The following is a 21,726-nucleotide window of genomic DNA, read 5'->3' on the forward strand; positions in this document are numbered from 1 at the left end:
GTAGAAAAGACACAACGAAATCTTTAAATAACTTGGAAGTCTTGTACATTTACAGTATGATGTGATTGTGTTTTTCGTGTCCTGTTTTACCCATTCAATTGTTGACTGAACAACACAGAAAAGAAAGTCAGTATGCATTTCAAATTTGAGACTTCATGTCAGAATACTTGTGGGTTCAAAATGGGAGTAACAACAACTTTTTTCGTAATATTAAATATAATATCAAACTCCAATTTACATGATAACAACTCAAGATTCTGAATGGAATTTCAAAAAAATAATAATAATGAAACTAAAACATGATTCAAGCTACTTGGGGAATTCATATGCAATCAAGGCATAATAAGTTTAATCTCATACAAGGTATGTGAACACTTGAGGATAATTGAATGTGTATTAAAAGACTTAAAAGCAACACGAATCCTCCAACAAAATGCATCCAAACTACAAATACAACAAAGAAAAGAAAGATGGATCTATATAATGTTGTTTAATCTATAATTAATATGACTAAAATAATAAGAAATTATTATTTAATATTAGGAGATTACAGAAGTCATAACAAATATTGACACTTATTTCCCTCTTAAAAAATGAGATCATATCTATAAAATTAACTTTGATTGCATAATAATAGTAATTGTATATATAAATTGCCCGTTTATGATTTAAAGATATAATGATGCAAATTTCGGCATACTTTTCTCTTCAAAAATGATAAAATGATTGTAAAAAAGTTAGCACTCTTTTACCCTAACAACTTCAGTAACAATTGCATATCAAAGTGCCTTTTTTTCTAATTTCAAACGTAACAAAGCAAATTTCCCCATTGATATTCTCATGGTAAATGATAGTAAGAGAATGAACATATGCTTCTAGCCAAATTCATAATTGGAGTTGCTAAACAGCAACATTATTATTGTCGATTGTACATATCTAAAAAAGCTTTTGTATATTTGAAAGCAGTATAAATAGTCCAATTTTCTTCATGGTCACAGAGAGTTTGTGTCAATCAAACAATTAATTCCATACAAGTTTGCCGGAGGAGATGCTCTTAAACAACACTAACAATTCCCAAGCTAGCTTTTGAACTTTTGGGAATTGTCTTCAATTCAGGACAATTTGTGCCCAAATAATCAATCTAAATTTACAGTCGAAGCATCATCCCTTTTATTCCCCAACTTGACGAGAAAAAATGGAAAGAAATTTCCAGGCTTCTGGAAAACAATAGATTTTTTTTTGCCTAAATTACCTTCAACTAAAACAATGCTGCATACAAGAGCTGGTTCCAAGTATCTGGCAAACCAGGAAGGCACCAATGGCTGCAATCGGTGCCACCATGCTCACCACCGTAGGCCGATGGTGAGCATCTTTTCTTAACTGAGAGAGCCCTGTAACGTCAAGTAAATACACTGGTTTCTTGAGCCTGCTGAATACTTTGCTCACCACCACCGACGCCATCGGTGTCCCAGCTGGGTACCTTGTCCCAACAAATGGTTGAGTCTGCCCCGAACATGACTGTGATGGCTGGTTCCAGTCCCTGCCTCTGATAAACAAATACAAATTAAGGAATAAGAAGAGCAAAATTGAAGCAGTGGATGTGGATGAGTTGAAAATAATTTGAAGAGGTGTTTTCTTACTCGTAATGAGTAGGAGAAATCCCCTGGAAAAAAACCTTGGTTTTGTAAGGATCAACATTAAGGTTGACCCATCTGGCCCATGTGGTTAGCCCCTTGTAAAATGCCACCAGCCGGTTCATATCTTTGTACCATTTGTTTCCCTCTTGGATATAATCCCACCTGCGTTAAACTTGCAAGACACTACATCATATTGTACGGATAAGTTTATACAATTTGTTTGTATGCGTAGTATTGTTTCAACTTACGGTTGGGATCTTCCAGTGTGAGTCCACCAATGCCAAGTATTGAAGATGAGCACATCCATGCCTTTCCATGCATTGCCACTCCTTATCGAATCAAGCTTCAACACTCGTCCCCTCTTTTCGCTCACCAGGTCCACAAGATACGGTGATCGATATAACATTATCTTCACCCCATAGTCCTGAAAGAATTAAAAAGAGAAAACATCAATCTAAATTTTACGTTTTACAGTAAAGAATTATAAAATATATAAATTTAGTATTAGGTCAGTCATTTTCCAGCTCTGCTGCCATATTGTCATTACTCTATAACTCTAGCCTCTTACAAGACATTCAGTCATTATCCAACTTAGTTGGATCTGCCATCAGAAACGTGATCCAATTTTGTCATAATTCGACGACAGAAGAGCTAATAAAAAGAATACAAGAGAAGTTTGTCTGAGTAATATCACTCGAGGTCCCCTGGCATGCCCTGCATCTAATGATCCAACTACTTTTGCAGAAGAGTTAAAATACATTAAAGATTTCTAAAAAGCCAAAAAATGATTTGTTTTTATATAGCAAATCAAACACATACAAAAGTTAAATTTCTCCTCAACTAGATGCTCTAAGTAATGGAATATGTGTAAATTCCGCAGTGTAAAGTGTTTGAAACAGTGTTTTTTTTTTTTTTTAACTTTTACATACCTGACATCAAGTAGTCAAATTGATCACTTTAAACTGTAAGAAATCACCATGGTGTGCAAAAATGTCACACTTTGATGGCTAATTAAGATGTCTTTAATTTAAAATTATAAAATTCGCAAGTATAATTGGGTCCAATTAAAACGATATTTCAAAACCAAGTAATTTCATTTTGAGAAAAAGTAATTTTAACAAGAATATTTATCTAGTTTTGGAAATGGGTCAAAAGACTTATTCCCATCCAAGATTTAGTACATTTCCAAATTTTCACCGGTTAAGTTTCAAAAATTTAAACACACACCCATCTATTAAATTTTGTTATCATTGTCAAAGATAATATCGTTATTTAAAGATTTTATTTAGAGAAAAAATTCATTTCTTTTCTCATTTCAATTTTAAAAATTGACAACCTTCTTTTAACTTCATATTTTTTAAGTTTAAAATCTGACTTCTCTCTCTGTCATCTCAAGTCTAAAGTTGTAATCTCTTATTTTTTTTCACTTGCAATCGCTCTCAAGTCTTCTAAAAAATCTCAGTTTGTTAAAATTATTTGGGAATGCATTGAACCTTGATGGGAATAAGTCTTTTGGCCTTTAGGAGGTGCATTCTTTATGTTTCATATAAGCACCACCCAATAAAGATGGTTATCAAATTAATTTTGGAAAGCAATCTAAAATTATTAAAAATAGTATTTTTTTCAAAAAAAAAAGTCATGTCTAGAAAAAATTCTCAAATGATTCCAGAAAAAGTGATTAGGTCTTAGTGCTACTAAAAGTAGTATGCATACTTTTTTATACTTTTTGCAATATAAAAAGAAGAATTATTCTACAGTTAAATGTAAAAATATTCTCGACCAAAAAAAAAAATAAAATTGGAGGGTAAGATTTCCAATTATATAATGCTTCAGGATTCGAGGAAAATTGTGTTTTTCACTTTTACCCTGTTGGCATTTCTTTTGAGAAAGAGACAACACTTCAACGGAGAAAGTGACGTGGTTCCGTTCCCTGGTTTAAATTTAGAAGGAAAAATACTTACCACATGTCCCCAGCAAACACAAAAGGAAAAAAAAAAAAAAACCCCACCACCAATCACGCTCTTCCTTTAATGCCTAAACTCCACACATCGTTTTAAATTTAAACGATAAACTTTACCCTACACACATTTTAAATATATAAATAATATATTATTATATAATTATTTATTAATTTATTTTTAATTTAAAATTATTTAATTTTTGTTCTTAAAAATATATAAAAAAGCAATCATAATTGCCTAATTAACACTAAAAATATTGAGAGAAAATTAAACCAACCTCAAATGTCACTGAAGATAGACCGTTTGTGCTTATGAATGAGTGCTTAGAATTGGGCACCCATGCATGAATCATACAGTTTAACGATTCCCACTGGTTCAAACTCAGTGAGTCTCCCACAAACATGATCTTCTTCCCTCTCCATTTCTCCAGGAAATGCACACCATTAAACCTGCAACGTTATTATCATAAATCAGTAGTTATAAAATCAACTAAAATAACATATCTGAAGCTTTAAAATGCTTGAACAAGTAGAGTTGTGGTACCTGGGAATGTTACAAGAAAAGGGCTGCCATCTATATTTGAGGTAAGAGTTATCGGGTCGACCATACTTTTGACAATTGAATTCTGGATCTATAAAGGGACAGCTGGAAGGGCTGTAAAGAGGATACGAAGAGTCATAAACCCACCTTCCCCGGAAAATATTGCACCTACTGGCAAGCTCTCTAGCTGTGGAAGATGTTATATTACTGTTATCGGTGGAGGCATTGAAGTTCTCAGCTTTTGATGTACGGTGAAATATCAATAACAACAACAGAGAGAGAAACAAGACGTTGAATAGAAACCCCATCTGGGGTTTCGATCCACAATTTGTTTGAAGAAAAAGACGAAGAGTACTGAGGAAAAGCTGTCTAATCTGACTGGTACTTAAACGATGACAGAAAGATCGGGAGAGGAGAGAGTGAGAAGGAGACTTTGTTTTTCACATGGAATTTTCGCATAGGCTTGGAAATTGGTCTAGTTTATGTTTTTTCTGCTGACATGAAATATTAAATGGTCGGATTCGTGTAACTTGATGTGTGGGGCTGGGTCCAATCCCTTACTTTGAAATTTAGGAACCATAATGATTTAGAAAAAAAAAAAAAAAAGGGAAACTTTATTCGAATTTAATTGTTATTTTTAGAATTGAATCAATTACATTAAATAGAATAAATTTTTTAACATTATTTTTAAAATTGAATCAATCATATTAAAAAGACTAAGCTTTGAGTCTAAAAAATAACTTTACAATTATCAAATTAAATAAGTTAAAAATTTGTTTTTAATATGTTATCAGATGAGATTTGAATCAATATTTTTTTGATATATAGAACCTCTTCTTTTATCACTCAAATTATCTTTACGGTGGAGCCATGATGATTTTGACTCTAAAATAATGGGAAACATTTTCCCTACCAATAAAGATGGAATTATACTATGCCATTAAAGTTTCTTTTCTGTGGTGAGGGATTCAAAGGCTTTTTATCTCTAGGTTTGCTTTCTTTTCTCCAAGAACTTTAATGCTGATTTTTTTATACTCCATGTTGGATCAGTGGACAGTGATTTAATTTTGTCCAATTCGATCGATCACTAACACAACTGCATAAAGCAGAATGCTTTGGATTTATGTTTAAATCAAGCTGACTTGTTTAATCCAATGATTGATTAGGTTGAGTTTGGATGCTCATTCTACATCATCCCATCAATTAAATCAATTAAATTCTGTTTATCTATGGCCAAAAGATTTATTCCCACCTAACGTTTAATCCATTTCCAAACATTCATATGCATTGTTTTAAAAACTCAAATATTTACTTATTATTTAATTTTTGTTAATTTTTTTTTGTCTGTTGTAAAAATAAAATTATATCTTATTTTTCACTCTTAATTTAAAAAACTAGCAATGTATCTCACAAAAAAATTTAAAAAGTCATATTTTCCCTTTTGTTAGGGTTTACTTTATTTCTTTTCCTTACCCAGTTTTGAATTCCGACTAAGACCGTCTTTATCCTATCTTTCTCCTTTTGCCGTCATTGACGAACCCCATTGATGGACAAAGAAGCCTCGACCGACAATGAATTGAAGACGAAAAAGCCCTTTCATTGGGTGGGAATAACTCTTTTGGCCTTTTATCTGTCCATCCATCCATTTATCATTCAGTTAATTACATGTACATGTATGTGTGACAGATTAATTTGATATGGTACAGACACATCCAGCAATAAAAATTATTACCCTTTTCATTGTTGTTATTTTAAAGACATCATCGATGATCTCTTGCAAAATCAAACTCCATCATAACTGCAGCTTAATTAGTTTGATTAGCAAGCAGTTTCTTTACTCTTAATACTCCTTTAGTTTGATTAAACTTCTATATTACGGATCCATATAAAAGAAGGAATTATGTTATATCATTAAATACATAATTGATATAATATTAAGTAATCGGATGATTTTAAATCGTATAATAACACATCAATTATATACACAATTATATATTTAAAAGTGTACACATATTTAGAATAACACCATGTATTTAAAATTGTGGTGCAATTCAACTTACCTGTACCAGCTGCACGCCTACCATTTTCCAAAATTTTCAAAACATAGTAGGCCAACCCAACTATAATTTTGATTTTTGATTTTTATTTTTTAATATATATATAAATGTACATGTACCAGACCCATTTTACAAAATGCTTTCTACCTAATAAACACAAATTCATAAAACAAAAAAATAATTAGTTGTGCAATAATTTGCGGAAATAATTTCTGAAATGTGAAAATAATTTAAGGATACTTGGAGAGCAGTGTACAGTTCAATGAGGGGACCAGAGGGTTGTGAGGGGCGGCTCTGTTGTTTTAATTTGTTGGATTAAAGTTTTTATATAGTTTAATTGGTAAGCAAAGAGTTGTCAGCCACCATTCAAGTGGTAAAAAAATTTTTATACATGTTAATGTTATGCTACCCAACTAAAAGCGACCACGATTAAAGTTAAAGAAATATAGACATACAGTGGCGTAAGCTCTGATACTATTGTAACCCACTATTAAGATCTCATTGTAATATTTCTGATCCAATAATTTAAACCTATCAATCGTGTAAGCAATTGATATTATTGTAACAGCGCTAGTGGCCAACTATCAAGACATCATTGTGACATTTCTAGTTCAATAACCTAGCCAATTAGTCGTATAAACAATTGATACAATTGTAATATCCCTAAAAACCCACTATCAAGATAATCCGATACATTATCAAAATATTATTTATTTTGGAAGTAGAGACTATCATAGTTTTGATTCTAGCTTTTATAACCTAAATTACATTTTGATAGTTTAAAAAGTTTACAAATTATTTAATTTGTTAAATCTTTTCATTTCTAAGCAATGTAAAATATCCAAAAAAAGCCCTATATCTCTCCCATTTGTAAGATTTGCTTAAGGGTGTAGTATATGAGAAAATTAACTTCATCACAATCCTCAATATGCCCACCAGTACTCGCAACTTGCTGCTGAAGAGTTTGTGAGTGGTGACTTAGAACTGAGTGCAACCTGGATGATTACTTTGGACGGATGATTCAAACAAACATTCAGAAAAAATCTTCGTAAAGATAGGTATCTATTCCTAATTTGTGCAGAGGTATTTTTTCCAGAAAGAGAAATCATAATCTAATTAATTAAAGCGGTGTTATCTTTTCAGAGAAGATATAATCCGGTTAAGAAATAAAAATATCAAACTTTTTGATGGATAGTCACAAAGCAATGCAACTTGAGTACGAAGCAAGAATTGAAAAAAAACAGAGAGAAGTAGATAAACATATGGTATTTTCTGGGGTACCTTGCCAGAGAGGCTGTTAAATGTAGGGCCTGCCAGCTTCAATAATTGTCAAGGAAGTCAAGATTGACGGCTTTGTTTTCAGTTTCTCCTGGCGTCCCAAGAATCAAGCCAACCCAAAACCCATCTGCACGCCACTAAATGCCCATTGCCTTCCTTCCTTCCTTTGTTCCCCTGTGTTGTGTTCTCCAGGTTTCAACATTGACTTTGATTAATACAACCTTCTTCATATGCCTGTCATAATTATCTGTATTTTGCTTTGTGGGCTGTGATTAATCAATCTATTTATAAATTTGTTCTCAAGAAAGCATATCTTATTGGTAGAGATGGACCCATTTCATTCAAACAAAGACGGCCGAATTGTTTGTTGGTCTGTACATGAACCATATTTTATTATATCAGTCAGAATAAATGTGAACAATAAAAACTATGGATTCTCAGTTTTTATATTAATTCCGGTTGCCAAATCTTGAACAACACTTTCAATTACAGTGAAGTTGGTTTGGATAATATCTTATTATTAAAATTAAAAAATTATTTTAAATATAGAGTATCTAAAAAATTATTAGTAATTTTATTAAAAATTGATAAATATAAATAATTATTATATTTAATTAAAGATTTTATTTATTATATTAATTAAAATATGATTATTTTTATTTTTAAAAAATTAATAATATTATCTTAAAAATCTTTTAATACTTAAAATGAGATAATAATAAAATTATCTTTTATATTATTATATATCATATCAATTAAATAAAATATTATAAATAATAAAAAATAATAATTATCACACGACCAAACATCCCCTCATAACCAAACAGCTACTAATAAGAATAAGACCGACAATGCTACAGGGAATGATAATAACCCGTGATTAGTGTTTCAACAAAATTGTTTAGTCTTAATTAAGAAGGATGAAAATTTGATGCGGAATCTTAAATTATAAGATAATCCTATATCCCCACTTAAATGAATCTTGTAGAAGTTGCTCCTTTTATATTTTTGGTAACAAAAAATTTCATCCAAATTAAATTATTATAGTAGGATTAAAATAACTAAATTGAATAAAATAAATTTTAAATTTAATAATTAATTTTATTATTATTAAATTAAATAAACCAAAATTTTAGTTTTAATATTTAGTTAAAAAAATTTAAAAATCAGAAAATATAATGTATTATTACCCTTACGCAGAATTATTTTTTGATTTTGGAATGTGTTTAATGTGTTTGTCGATTAAAGTTTTCAAAAGCTCGATGATGGCAACCAGCTCTCGTGATTGAAGTTGACCGGCATTTAACGAAGTCTGCATTTTAAATATTTAAAAAAGAAATGCTTTTTATTAATTAGCTGGACTTGGACCCGTAACTAACATGTTTTGTTTTTTGTTTTATTTGACCTTAATTTTCAAACATAGTGTGTGTTTTCCACGCTAGCACTGGACCCCAAAGTCAGAAAGTGTTTATTTTAGACCATATATTGAGGATAGACTGGATTGGATTTATGTGATCTCAATTTTATATATGATTTTCTTATTATAAATATAAAGGCGAGAGGAATATTTTTTATTTGAATTTTAATATAAAAAATATATTTTTTTTTTATAAGATTTTAAAATTTTAAATATTTATTTATGAACTAATTACTATTAAAATTTTATATTAAAAAAGAGTAAAATCTTTATTTTATTACTAAATCTTAAAATCTTAAAAATTTATATCATTTTTTTTTCTAATTTGAAAAACTAATCATTTGTACATTTTTCTCTTAAGGTTTCAAAATTCCCCTTTCATTTTTCAACGACAAGCTTTGATTCTTTCTTTGTTGTCAATAATGGATGACAACACACTAGCTCCACTGACAATAAAACCTTCATCATCCAAAAAACAAATCAAATGACGAATGATGAAGGTTTTGTTATCCCGACTACGCCAGTCGACTTAGGGTGTTGAAACTTCGTCGTTAGTGGCCAAAGATGATGACTAGAGAGGGGAAGAAAATAAACTTTAGGTTTTGGGGGGATAATATTTTTTGAAAATTAGAAAATTTTAAGTAGAAGTAAAGTTGTTAGTTTTTAAAACTTAAGGGGGAAAACATAATGAATTTTATATTTTTTTAATATTATTGATAAAATAATAATTTTATCATTATTTTTAATAGAAAATTTTAATAGTAGTTAGCCACAGAAAAGTGTTTGGGTTTTCCAAATTCTATCGATGTGTATTTATATTCACATTAAAACTTGGGTGGAAAATAGTACTTTGGCCAAATATAAATTGGACTAACCCCTCACTATAATTAAATTATTACAAAATGAGCAATATTTTGAGTATATATTTTAGGTATAGAAATATGTATACACTTATATATATCATCACATAATTATATATTATTTTATCTTTAATTCAAAATTATCAAATAATATAATGACACATATAAGTATGTAAATATTTGTATATCCAAAATAAGTACATATAATTTTATTGTTATAGAATATATCTATACACTTGTATTTCTAACTAGTACCTAATTGCTCTGTTTGTTTTATATTTACAAGAAACGCATTTTTAACACAACAAAATTATGTATATCCACTTTGAGTACATATAAAAGTACAAATTTAATGTATGTTATTATGTGATTGAATAATTTTAAATTAAAGATAAAATAATATCTAATCATATAATAACATATAGAAATATATATTTATTTATGTATTTAAAGTTGATAAATATAATATTATTCTTTTTAACAAAACTTATCTTGGGTCAAAATAGTAGAAAGCATGAAGAAAAAAATAGTAATATTAATAATAAATTAATTTGTCTAATTTGTCTAAGACCAAAATAACTCACTTACATTAGGTCGCAATTTAGAGAAGTTAGCTCATTTAAACAAAGGTTCTACCTTATAACTGTTTGTAAATAAGATTGGATTCGAACTAAGTTAAACTCAAACTTAAACTTGAGTTTAATACGATGAGTTTTGAGAAAATCAAGCTTAATTCATAATTTAACTTTCTCTCATGTTTTCTTTTATTACAAAATATAAGTTTTTTAAGGATAATTTTTTAAAATTATTTTTTTTGTTAAGCTTGAACCTTATAAATTATATATTTATAAGTAGAAAAGTAATATTTGAGAGTTGTTAATATTAAATTTAAAACCTATAGAAACTCAATTATAATTTATTCAAACCAAACCGTGGGCTTTTAAAGGTAGTCTGGCTCACTAAACCTTAGAAGTGTTTGCGGATCTTGATATTTAGAGTTGTAATTTTGCTTTAATAAGTGACTAAGTTCAACAAGTAACCCATCTCCAAACTTGAGCTCAGCTCAATATCAGAGTTTAGAGTTTATAGTAAGATGAAACACATAAATCTCTCGTCTCAAGAATACTACTTTACTAACTTTGCACCCTTTATCATATTTAATGATTTACAATATTTATCTTTGAGGTAAGTACCCTTAGCTAAGCTAACACTAACCATGCAAGCTTTATTGCTCATTTATTCCCAAGTCCCCAATAAACCTTGACAAACTTGCTTTCTTGCTCAAAATTTCAGAATCTATAATTAGAAAAGAAAGCTAGAGTAAGATTCAAAGTTTTGTTCCTTGAATCAAATCAGTCAAATTACAATTTTAGTAATCCAATACATCTTATAAATATTATGAGAATCTCATTCCCTCCAAATGGAAAAAAAAAAAAGATCTTCAAATTCAATAGTAATCAACAAAATATGCAATGAAAAGTTCTTTCTGTCTAAAAGTGAAAATGCCCAGTTGTATTGCTTTGAGGATAGAGAAATAATGAAACCATTTTATTTAAGATTTTCAAAACATCAAAATTTGCACGCAAAAATTTGGGTGCTCTCGTTGAGAGTCGAACTCAAGACCTCCCGCTTACTAAACGGGTGCTCTAACCAACTGAGCTACGAGAGCCGATTGATATTCTTTTGCTCAATCAGTACATGAATCTAAATTTTGCTATAGTTGTCGTAATTTAGAGAGGCCTGGAAACTAGTGTAAACAATTAAATCAACCGCACATAATAGGAAAATTGTTGTTAATGTATTTGAATAACTAAAAATTGAAAAGAGAAATATGAAATATAAATATGTGAAATGAGAAATGGAAGGAAAAAGGTAGAAGAACACAGTACCAAAATGAAGGAGGAAATGTGAAATTACATTGGCCAAAAGGATTATTTCCCACCCAATTCCTAAATTCCACCTACGCTAGTTTAAAAATTCAAAATCTCACTCATAAACCATTAATGTGGATGATATATATTAGAATAAAGTAAAAATAATGAATTTACCCTTATAAAAAGAAATGACAAAAATGTCTTTTAGTCTATGCAGTTAAAATGAAATGATAAAAATTTCATCTAAGATTTAAAAAGTTATATTTTCCCCCTTGAGGGTTTCAATTTTTTAGGCAACCTCTCTCTCTGTGGCAATTGGTAACCTCCAGTCATCTACCTCCCTTCTTTCAATCTCATCCTCACCGGAGAAGGTGAAACTTCGTTTGGATAAACTCATTTTCGTCGCTTGAACATCCGGTCTTGTTGTCTTAATCGCTCGAAGATTTGGTCTCATTGTCTTCGGTGCTTGAAAATCTGGTCTTATCATCTATCCAGTCTCATTGTCACTCGAAAATTTGATCACATCATCGCTCAAAGAAGATGATTTCTCATCTTTATCTAGACGAAGTTTACTGAAAGAAGGGGTAGAGACAACCAAAGGCTATCGGTTATTAAAGAGGGAGAGGTTGTCTGAAAAATTGAAACCTTAGTGAAAAAAATACAGTTTTTCAAAGTTTAATTATAAGGAAAAATAGTTAGTTTTCTAAACTAACAAAAAATGATATAAATATTTATGATTTTGAGGTTTAGTGACAAAATGATAATTTTATCTTTACCTCTAATAGAAATTAATTTATGGATGAATATTTAAATTTTTTAATTGTTACAAATGAATTTATGAAATTACGCTAAAACTTGAGTGGGGAGTAGTGCTTTGGCCAATTACATTACTACATCCAAGTGCGCGGTGGGGGGTGTTCTTATACACATTCTCCACCGCCCCCACTGCCAATGAAAATTATTAGCTGTCCAAGAGAGATAAGTCACACAAAACAATCAAGGTTTGTCTCTAAGGTCATAAATAGCCATACAAACATTAAAGGCTCACATATTTTTCACTCTTATGCGCCCCCAAAACATTAAATATTTCCAGATACAAAACAAAAATTACATACTTCAAAGTTCCCTGATGCAATGAAGTTACATAATTTGTAGATATAACAAAGATTTTTCTGATACAATTCACCGCAATTTCAAACGAAGATAGAAGTATTTATTTTGGCTAATTTTAGTGCCTAACGTGAATTGAGTCATAACTAACTATAATCTGCAAGCACAATCAAGCTGTTGGAAAGGAGGCATCCATGGCAATACCACAAAGACCTTCCTTAGCATCAACGTCTCGCTGCATCCTTATGTATCCTTCTTCTCCCCAAGAGGTTCCCCATGAATTCTTCACCAGCCAATACTTGGTCCCATCGCCGGTGGCGCCATAGCCAACAACTGTAACACCGTGGTCTAGATCAGTTCCGCACTTTCCTGTGAAAACACCACTCGAATAGAAGTGAAAATCAGCTCCGCTGGCATCAATTGCCACTGACACTGGTTGATTTGCCACAGCCTTTAATAATGCTGACTCGCTATCAGCTGTAACATTTTGATACCCACTGATTTGAGCTACATGAACAGCCTCCTCCTTTTTGTTACAAGCACCATCAGTTGCATCATAGGGGTAGTTTTTATCACTGTTGATGCCTTGGTTTTTCACTATAAATTCAAACCCACCTTGCATACTTCCGCCCTGGCAACCTTCATCCACTCCACCAGTGTCACAAGAGACCAGTTCTTGCACGGAGAGGCAAATCAATTCACCTGTAGTGATTGCATGGATGCCCTCTGTGGCTGCAACAGATGAGAAAGCCCAGCAACTCCCTATTTTTGGTTTTAATTAGTACTTTAAAACACAGTAATTTGAAATAAACGAGTACCATTTTGTAACCAAATTTTATAATGAATGTCTTACCACAATTGCCTTGGTCTTTGACGGAAGTAACAGCTCCTTTTTTCCTCCAGTCAATGCTAGCAGGCACAGATTTAACATTTTCATACATTAATGTTGGTTCTTTCATGTAACCGAGTGCATCAGGCCTCATGTATCCATTCCGGGAAGCCTTAAACTCTTTCTTGGTTTGATCCGCAAATGCATTAATGCTTAGCGTGTACGGTTTGCTTCCAGCTGCATTGAAAGATTGTATGTATTCAACATTATTCTTGAATATTTTAAAACGTCTTTCTTTCTCATCAGCATCCTTATAGACCTTTCCATGCTTTGACATCCATTGTTCATGTCTCTGACGCCATGGTAACTCTTGGAGCTCGCGGGATGTAGCTTGGGGTGCTGCAATGGCCAAAAGGATAAAGATGGCCGAGACACATAGCTTTTGGTACATTAAAGCCATAATCGAATAGGCAATGATTTTTCAGGATGTGCTAACTTGAGTTGCAATGCACTCAACCCTTGGTAACCATCGTTTATATACAGAATTATTTCTGATATAAATTCAATGACCAAATATTCTGCAATTGGGCAGCAGCCTCTAAACCGAACTCCCTGGCAAATTCCGTTTGATTTTGCTGGGTCGTTTGTGTCCGTGTAAGTTGCTCTTCTTCAAATTATGTACTACTTCCAGTTTCAGAGCTGTTGAAGAGAGCTAACCTGCAAAGTCAAAAGAAGCCAAGTCTTGATACGGAATTTACTGTTGAACGAGAAAATTGTATACAACTATAGATTGTAAATCAGAGAAAGTGATGGAAAAGTAAGATGAAGCCAAATTTGAGCTATTCACAGACATTAACAACAAATCCTTTATCTGTGTATCTCACAACATTTAAATACGATATAAGATGAATTGTTAAATAGTTTGTAAGATCTTAAACTGTTAAAAAATATTTTGGATTATTATTGAACTAGGATGTTACAAATTGTACAGGATAAGAGATAAATAGTCAAATAGCCGCCCAAACAAAGCATCTACTCTGTGATCAAAGTTTACATGGGGCACATTCAGTATAGGTGTTTCTCCATTAATAAAATCTATTCATTATTTAGTCAAGTCCCGTCCAAATGTGATTTGGCACTAGCGTGTAATATGAACCAACTATTTGTGGCCTAGAATGCATGTTTCTCCATTTGCTTCATTAATGTGTCAATCAACTTCTCTAGATGTAAATTGAAACTGGCTACCAGACTTTTTAGGCAGGGCCCTATACCTCGCAACTAAGTTGGTGCCAAACCTGCATTTCGTAAAGGGGGATTCATGGAAAAAGGTTACACAAACACGAAAATCTTACTAATGATGAAGTCGAAAAAGTCCCCTTGGTTACACTTCTGAATTCTTACAAAATTTTGAAGAAGCATAGGTTTGAGTACATCAGCTAAAGCCTTTGAGCTGACATATAATATAAAGTCCACCCCAGATGGACTATAAAATGCTTATTTATTTTGTTTGGTCCCTCTTGGTGGTCCTAAATTATCATCTAGAGTCATACTGCTTTATCCCACTGCCATTACTTGGGGAGTATTTCACTGTAGATCCTTTGATGATTCTACTGCTTGCCTGGTACAAAATGGCCTCACCCACACTAAAAACATTTCTTTTGCTCCCAAGCAGCATTCTTGACTCAACTGCATTACATGATGACATGATGTGAGAACTGACGGCTAAACATCATCTTTACATGGATTATGGATACATGTAAATATGCCATAAACACAATTGTTATATGCTTAGCTGAGTGCATCTGCACCTGCAATATACTCGTTTTAAGTCTGTTCCCAGAATTTATAATTCTTGAGAGTCTTCTTAAACAACTAGAGAGTAGCCATGATTACAACCTGATAAATGAAACTACCATAGCATTTTACTAGTCCCCTGAAACAACAGACAAAAATTGTAGGAGGAGACCAAAGTTAATCATTAAACACTGATAGTAAGATATAACTGAGTCAACATTCAGTAGAAGCATCGGCCCAAAATCACAACCACTTCCATTAATTTTATAAATATTTCTTTCCCTTTTCAACTCATTCTGTCATACATTGTTGCCATATATGTTCTATAGATGATATGTCAGCAACGATTTGTTTTCTCTAATTTAATATATGTTTTCAATTTTGGACTGGAAATTATTTTGTAACTTCTTCTAAATCTAGAAAAGAATACAAAACTAACAATCAATGAATTACATCCATAACTGAAATTCGAGGTTGACAATATGGAAGTTAATGATAAACTTCTGTATTTTAAAGTTGGAATGAAGTTTCTGACGTGACACGACGATGAGTTCTATTTGGAAAACCTAAAATTCTTCTAAATTTCCCTCTTTTAATCACTTGAAAGGTCTTAGAAAGCAACGAAATGTAAATGAGAACCGACAAAATAGCAGGCATATCGTCATGTTTGTTTGCTCGGTGTGCATTTCTTGTTTCCCAAACTTTCTCGTATAGGCTTGCCAATTTATCCGCAAGGGGAATTCGGGAAAAAGTATTGGATATACACAAAAAAATAAACGAGCACTCGTTATGGGGTATAAGGATCGATGGTTATTAAGGCACGAAGCTGGCGGGCAAGTTGAGATGGGGATCCATCGTAGAAGTGGAAATAGGCCGAATCAAATACAGTACAGTTCACCAAAAACGATTCCATCTCAAACATACAGCACAAGTGAAAAACTTTTACAGAAATATTATCCAGAACTTTCTTCCCAGCCAATCTTGGAATTTTGAATTCTTTCAACCATCTTTTGAATACCTGGGCATTTCCAATCTCACGTTCAACAATGGATAACAGAGGAAAGAAACTTTCCAGAGACCATAAAACAGCATAACTTAAAGAAGTGCAATGGCTGAATTGCTTCATATATCTTTTGCAAATAAACCTGCGTGCATCCCTAGAGGCTACTATTCAATACAATTTTTTTTTTCCTTTATTAAAGGAAGGTGTTTCCACTTTTTTCCATTTTGGTTGTCATTTTACGCTCTTCACCATATATTCTATAGGTGCTGGGCCCTCTGTTGCTATTATTAACATCCAGTTCTGCATCTTAATCACCTTCATCAGATTAGAGTGGTCAAAGAAGCAACTTTGAAGAATTATTTACACTAAGTTGAAACTCAGGCATCTAAAGAAGTTCCCAATCCGACTCACTGGGATTATGAGGTGGTGATCTCTTCATGTCCCCCATTAAATTAGTTTGCATTGAACTCCCTGCACATTGTTGATTGGAAGTAACATTATCCTGAAACAATGTAGCAAGTCGTTCATATTCCTGCTTTCTCCTGGATCTCATTCTTGAAGAAATGGCATCCTGAATCTTTTTCTGCATAAGAACGTTTAATTAAAGGGATTTGAAGAGAGAGGAAGAGACCGACAGACAGACAGAGCATAGGGGACATAGATAGATAAAAAGAGCACCTTGTAAGGCCTGTGTTTGTGTTCCTTGAGAGGAACAAAATGAAGGCCATCTCCGTTAACCAGAACACAGTTTTCCTCATCTTGAATATTATCAACCTGTTGAATGATTACCAAATCCTGTTGAAGAGGAATATTACTCTCAATCGTATTGGCAGTTGAGTCATCTGCTAGTCCTGCAAAAGTCACCTCTCACACCAGTTACTACATAACATGAAAAACATTTACATAATTAATAATAGTAAATAAGTTCATGAATAACTTAATGTTGATGAATAGATACTTAATGAAGAGAGATATTATTTGATACAGAAATAAGAATTTCATAGTAACTTAATGTTGATAATAACACAAATGAGTAGCTATCAAAGGTAGTATATAAACTTAACAAAAACTTTTTCTCTAGGCACATTACGACACCTCAAAGAGGGAAAATTCAACAGAGGCTGAAATTGAGTCATGGCTTATACAGCTGGAAACATTAAAGGTTTGCTCCTCTAGAAAAGGACATCATCATTCCTTCTCCAAAGCTGATGAAATATTATATTTTAAGTGGAGTTTAAATACCCTTAATAACCTCATTATTTATATATAAATAAGGACCAAACTGCAAGTTAAACGTAAGGTTGATGTACTTTCCCCTTTTCTACTGTTTCTCTCACCCTTCTCACACTTCTCTCCTTAGACCTTGGTTTGATTTTCAAATAAAGATTAGAGGTATTAATACAATACAAGTTATATCAATAAGTTCCTCCAACAAATTAAGTTACCAAGACACTAAGAACAATATTTTACACCATAAAAGGTAGTACATCCATTCAAAGAGAAAATTCAACCAAATATATAATAAGTAAGCATATATCTAGAATAAAACTAGATCCAAAAATTATTTAACAAAAAGCCCTATATATAATATCGCAAAACTTCAGAACAAATTATTAAAATGACTTTTAAAGTAGCCATTCGTATTATGAAGAGTGCTTTTAAAACTTAAACATAATGCACAGTAGCCTACAGGAAACTTTTTCCTTTATCTCACGGATGTGATGAATGAGACATATAGATACCTGGATTGCAAACAAGGATGATCTCATCAGGAAATTCAATGGGCTGAACATCCCTGTTCATAGAGGATACTGCCAGAGAAACCACTGCATCGTTCTTACAAATATCTGCAGATGCAACAAGAAAAGTTAAAAGAGGACCGTGGCAAGGAGAGGAAAACAACAGAAATAGGGCCTAGGAAATAGTCACCGTTTATTTCTGCTGATACATCATTACAGGAGGAATGAGCACCTGCAATTTCAATCTCATTACAACCTTGGTCATCAGTGACAACACCAGGTGTACCCTTGCTTGCATTCTCAAACTTATCAGATATTGCTTCTGTGCAGTTACACGCATTTACTTCAACTGTAATCGGGGTTGGACTTACATCTCTCTGGTTACATAATGCTTTTTTATTTTTATCTGATAGTTCAGAAAATATCGATGGTCGGTGATAATCTTTTTCTGTATGAGTGACTGCTCCATACATGTCCCTCAAAGACAAGTTGTCCTCTTTAGAGATTTTTTTCACACCCAGTCCAGATTTACGACAAAACCTATTACCATATTGCTGAGAGTAAGAGTCTGAGCATGTTCTTTTGACAGTGTTTTCAGAATATGGTTGGAATGAAGTATCTTCAATGTCAAAACCATGGAAAGATGGTACATCGTTTGCATCCTTGTCCAGATCAACAGTGGCATGCGAATCATTAGATTGCCCATGGTCAACCATCATAGCCTCTTCTTTCATAATTATTTTTGGCCTTTTATAGATCCCAATATCAGTATATTGTTCTGCAGGCAAGTTGGAGGTTGCTGCCCCTTTCACAAGATCCATAGAAGAAGGAGGAAGAAAATCTTGCACCACATCAGAATAGAACTTTTTGACACTTGCACCTACTGTCTGTGCTTGATTTTCAACATATTTAATAGTGTCCTGTCCCAAAAAGTAATATTGAAAAGGTGAGTTATCAGTTATCCAAGTCCCAGTTGGTTGGTCATATTACTTGAGATTCCAGATCAAATACTGAATTAACCTAGTGCTTTTGTTTTTTCAATCCAAAATTCCCCCAATCTTGGTTTCAAATCCAAGTTAAAGTCCCCAACCAAACCCTACAATCTTTGGGAAGCGGGAAACAATGGCCTTTAACCATGTAGGTGTTCATAAGGGGCTCAAAGCCTAGACCTTGTGGGAATAAACCATAGGCTTGGCCGCAAATAACTCCTCATAGCTTAAACTAACCTAGCTCTGAAAAATTACTGCCTGGTCATGAATCAACCAAACATGGTCAGCTATTCTGGCACTAAAACTGTTGGTCTAACAAAGATATAAAAATGCACTAGATTCCACCTTAACATATTTAGCTGCCTTCAATTTTGCAAGTTTGGGGGATTGAATTCATAAAGTCTACTTTCATATTCAAAAAAGTTTAGGCTACGTTAAGAGTTAAGAGGGGATCACCAAGAAGAGCATACCTGGTACATAACTTCTTCTACCTCCAAACACATAGCTTCAAACTTCTGGTATACATGTCCAACCCAAGCTATACCTTTTAGATCCATAGTGACCATGAATTAACCTGAGTAGAAGAGCAGTTATAGATTTTCTGCCTTTTTGTGGATAAAATAAAAGCTTCTTTGTCCGTAAGGATAAGCATTTAAAGCATAACTTTGTAATTTTCATACCTTCCCTAGAATTGAACATATGGTTGAAATAGAGTAAATAGCTTGAATAAGATATATTTGAAAGTCATGCTCATATGAAGCATAATGTACTTATTCCTTGTTCAGATTGCTTGTACTTTATTTCTTTAGGGGTCATAAGACCCCTGCTTTGCCAGTTGCTAATATAGATACAGCATAATCTAACAGTTTAAACTAAATAAACTCATTTATCAAGAAACAATAACATGATAGAGACAAATTTTTTCATCAGTAATCCAATGTTTTCAATCTACAGAGCTTCTACAAGTTGTTTGTTACTTTAAATATGATGTAAGCGCAGAATGGAAAATATTTATAGGTTCAATTTGATGTCCAAGAATTATTGTCAAGTAAAAGAAATATATTCTACATCTACACAATGCCTATATCAAATCTTAGAAACTCTAAGAGGGACAAAGCTAGCTGAGCGACTAAAGAACAGATAATAAACAAAATATCATTGCAATTTCAGATACACTCAAAGATTACCAATTAAATTGATGGCAAGATACTGCCGTCATTCAACAATCTAGCATAGCTTCCACACAATCAATCAACTCAGAAACAACTTATAATTCTCTCTATATTTTGAAAGACATAAAAAAACTGCTGTGAGTACTTGGGGACAAAAGTGAAATTTCAGTGGAAAACAATGAACAAGGTTAATTTATTAAAGCAAACAAAAGGATGGTTCTAATTCTTCTATCATAGCACCATTAAGAAACTTTCCGTCAGACCATTTGATTTTTTTTTTTTTAAAAAGGAAAAAAACAAAAAGAAAGAAAGAAAACGTAGATTTTTTATTAGGAAAAGAAAAGAAATAAAGTAGTTAAAAATCATAGTTCGCGGTATCCAAAACTGGTTGCAGCATTTGTATAGAGAAATGGGCATAAAAAATTATCGTTCCACTTACCCACCAAAATAATAATAAAGCTAAAGTAAAAGCAAAGAACTACAGTTGGAAAACGTCATAAAACAAAACCGGTTCTGCCTTCGAAATCGCAGCTCAAAACCAGAAGTTGAACATTTAGAGATTCAACTGGACGAACGCAGGATAAATATTCAATCATACAAAAACTCCAAACAATTTCCAGCACACCAAACTTCACCAAAACCCATTAAATTACACCGAGCAAAAGAGATAACTTTTAATTCATGAGCTAGCTCTGCCTATGTATGATAATTCAAAAAGAAAAAAAGAAAAACACTGTGCTAAACACCAGAAACAGACTCAAAAAACTAATCAAACACAGATATTATTATGATCAAGGAACAGATACAAACTTACAACTTAAATTAAAGAGACATAGAAGATAAATATTAAATTTTTCTATTGAAATGAAAGAATTAAAAAGGTGAACAACTTACGTATGGAGGGAGATGATATGAACTCACAAGTCATAGAAAGTTTAAGCTTAAAGAGAAGGAAGACCCAGAGCCAAGCCAAGGCTTAAAAAATGGCTTCTTGTTGCAAACAAAAGATAGCCAGACATAGGGAATGAGTTCAGTGCCTTCCGAGGTTCGGACACGTGTTGAGCTATAGTGTTGATCCCTCGAGTCGGGTTCTTTTATTGATAAAGCGACCCCCGTTTCCTTTTCGAAGAATCGGGTGGTTAGGTGGGTGGGGACCACAAAATTCTAAAGCACCTGTGGTTCTTGTTCATGGATGATGACATTGGGGTTGTTATTGGGCCCCGGACCTCATAGTATCCACTTGCTATATGCCACTTGTAGGGCGGAGGCGTATCAAACTGACTTTCAGCTTAAAAACTTATTTGCTTCAGTTTAGTTTAATTTAAATTTTAGTACAATTTGAATTAAAAATTTTAATTTATTTTTTAAATTAAATCAAATTTAATTTTAAAAGTTTGACTCTAGTGATATTTAAAATATTTGGTATGTACGGCTTAATTTAATTTGATTTTAAAATTTGTTATAAA

At 32.4% G+C, this 21,726-nt stretch overlaps 3 protein-coding genes and 1 non-coding gene across 5 annotated transcripts; all 4 read right to left on the minus strand.

The window, feature by feature from the left end:
* Nucleotides 1–936: 936 nt before the first annotated feature.
* Nucleotides 937–4,635, minus strand: LOC123223837 (protein trichome birefringence-like 39). The gene is given in 6 exon segments (XM_044647236.1): nucleotides 937–1,362; nucleotides 1,365–1,546; nucleotides 1,641–1,799; nucleotides 1,886–2,061; nucleotides 3,876–4,047; nucleotides 4,142–4,635. Coding segments are annotated over 6 exon segments (1,098 nt in total). The 5' UTR covers nucleotides 4,447–4,635; the 3' UTR covers nucleotides 937–1,258.
* Nucleotides 4,636–11,345: 6,710 nt separating this feature from the next.
* TRNAT-AGU lies at nucleotides 11,346–11,419 on the minus strand. The gene has a single exon. It is a non-coding gene; the product is annotated as a tRNA-Thr (tRNA).
* A 1,207-nt stretch (nucleotides 11,420–12,626) lies between these two features.
* LOC123223591 (ervatamin-B-like) lies at nucleotides 12,627–14,455 on the minus strand. Its single transcript, XM_044646827.1, has 2 exons — nucleotides 13,588–14,455; nucleotides 12,627–13,496 (listed from the first exon to the last, which is right to left on the minus strand). The coding sequence occupies exons 1-2, from the start codon at nucleotides 14,021–14,023 to the stop codon at nucleotides 12,904–12,906; spliced, it is 1,029 nt and encodes a 342-aa protein (XP_044502762.1). The 5' UTR covers nucleotides 14,024–14,455; the 3' UTR covers nucleotides 12,627–12,903.
* A 1,795-nt stretch (nucleotides 14,456–16,250) lies between these two features.
* LOC123223590 lies at nucleotides 16,251–21,323 on the minus strand. Of its 2 annotated transcripts, none has more exons than XM_044646825.1 (6): nucleotides 21,155–21,323; nucleotides 19,559–19,632; nucleotides 18,290–19,019; nucleotides 18,103–18,207; nucleotides 17,039–17,211; nucleotides 16,251–16,943 (listed from the first exon to the last, which is right to left on the minus strand). In XM_044646825.1, exons 1-6 carry the CDS (start codon nucleotides 21,186–21,188, stop codon nucleotides 16,746–16,748), a joined length of 1,314 nt encoding a protein of 437 aa, XP_044502760.1. In that variant the 5' UTR covers nucleotides 21,189–21,323; the 3' UTR covers nucleotides 16,251–16,745. The 2 variants fall into 2 exon arrangements, with proteins under 2 accessions (XP_044502760.1, XP_044502761.1); XM_044646826.1 differs by having other exon boundaries at nucleotides 19,559–19,662; nucleotides 21,155–21,311.
* Between the last annotated feature and the right edge of the window lie 403 nt (nucleotides 21,324–21,726).

Source organism: Mangifera indica, chromosome 8 (assembly GCF_011075055.1).
Source record: "Mangifera indica cultivar Alphonso chromosome 8, CATAS_Mindica_2.1, whole genome shotgun sequence".
Lineage (NCBI taxonomy): Eukaryota > Viridiplantae > Streptophyta > Magnoliopsida > Sapindales > Anacardiaceae > Mangifera > Mangifera indica.

What these genes read in the sequence shown, in the direction of transcription:
- LOC123223591 (XM_044646827.1), bottom strand. Translation starts at nt 14,023, where the DNA reads ATGGCTTTAATGTACCAAAAGCTATGTGTCTCGGCCATCTTTATCCTT. An exon ending in CAAAGACCAAGGCAATTGTG is followed by an intron (nt 13,497 to 13,587) that starts GTAAGACATTCA and finishes AACCAAAAATAG; the next exon opens with GGAGTTGCTGGGCTTTCTCA.
- LOC123223590 (XM_044646825.1), bottom strand. Translation starts at nt 21,188, where the DNA reads ATGACTTGTGAGTTCATATCATCTCCCTCCATAC. An exon ending in CATATCATCTCCCTCCATAC is followed by an intron (nt 19,633 to 21,154) that starts GTAAGTTGTTCA and finishes TGGATCTAAAAG; the next exon opens with GTATAGCTTGGGTTGGACAT. An exon ending in ACAAACACAGGCCTTACAAG is followed by an intron (nt 16,944 to 17,038) that starts GTGCTCTTTTTA and finishes GTTCTTATGCAG; the next exon opens with AAAAAGATTCAGGATGCCAT.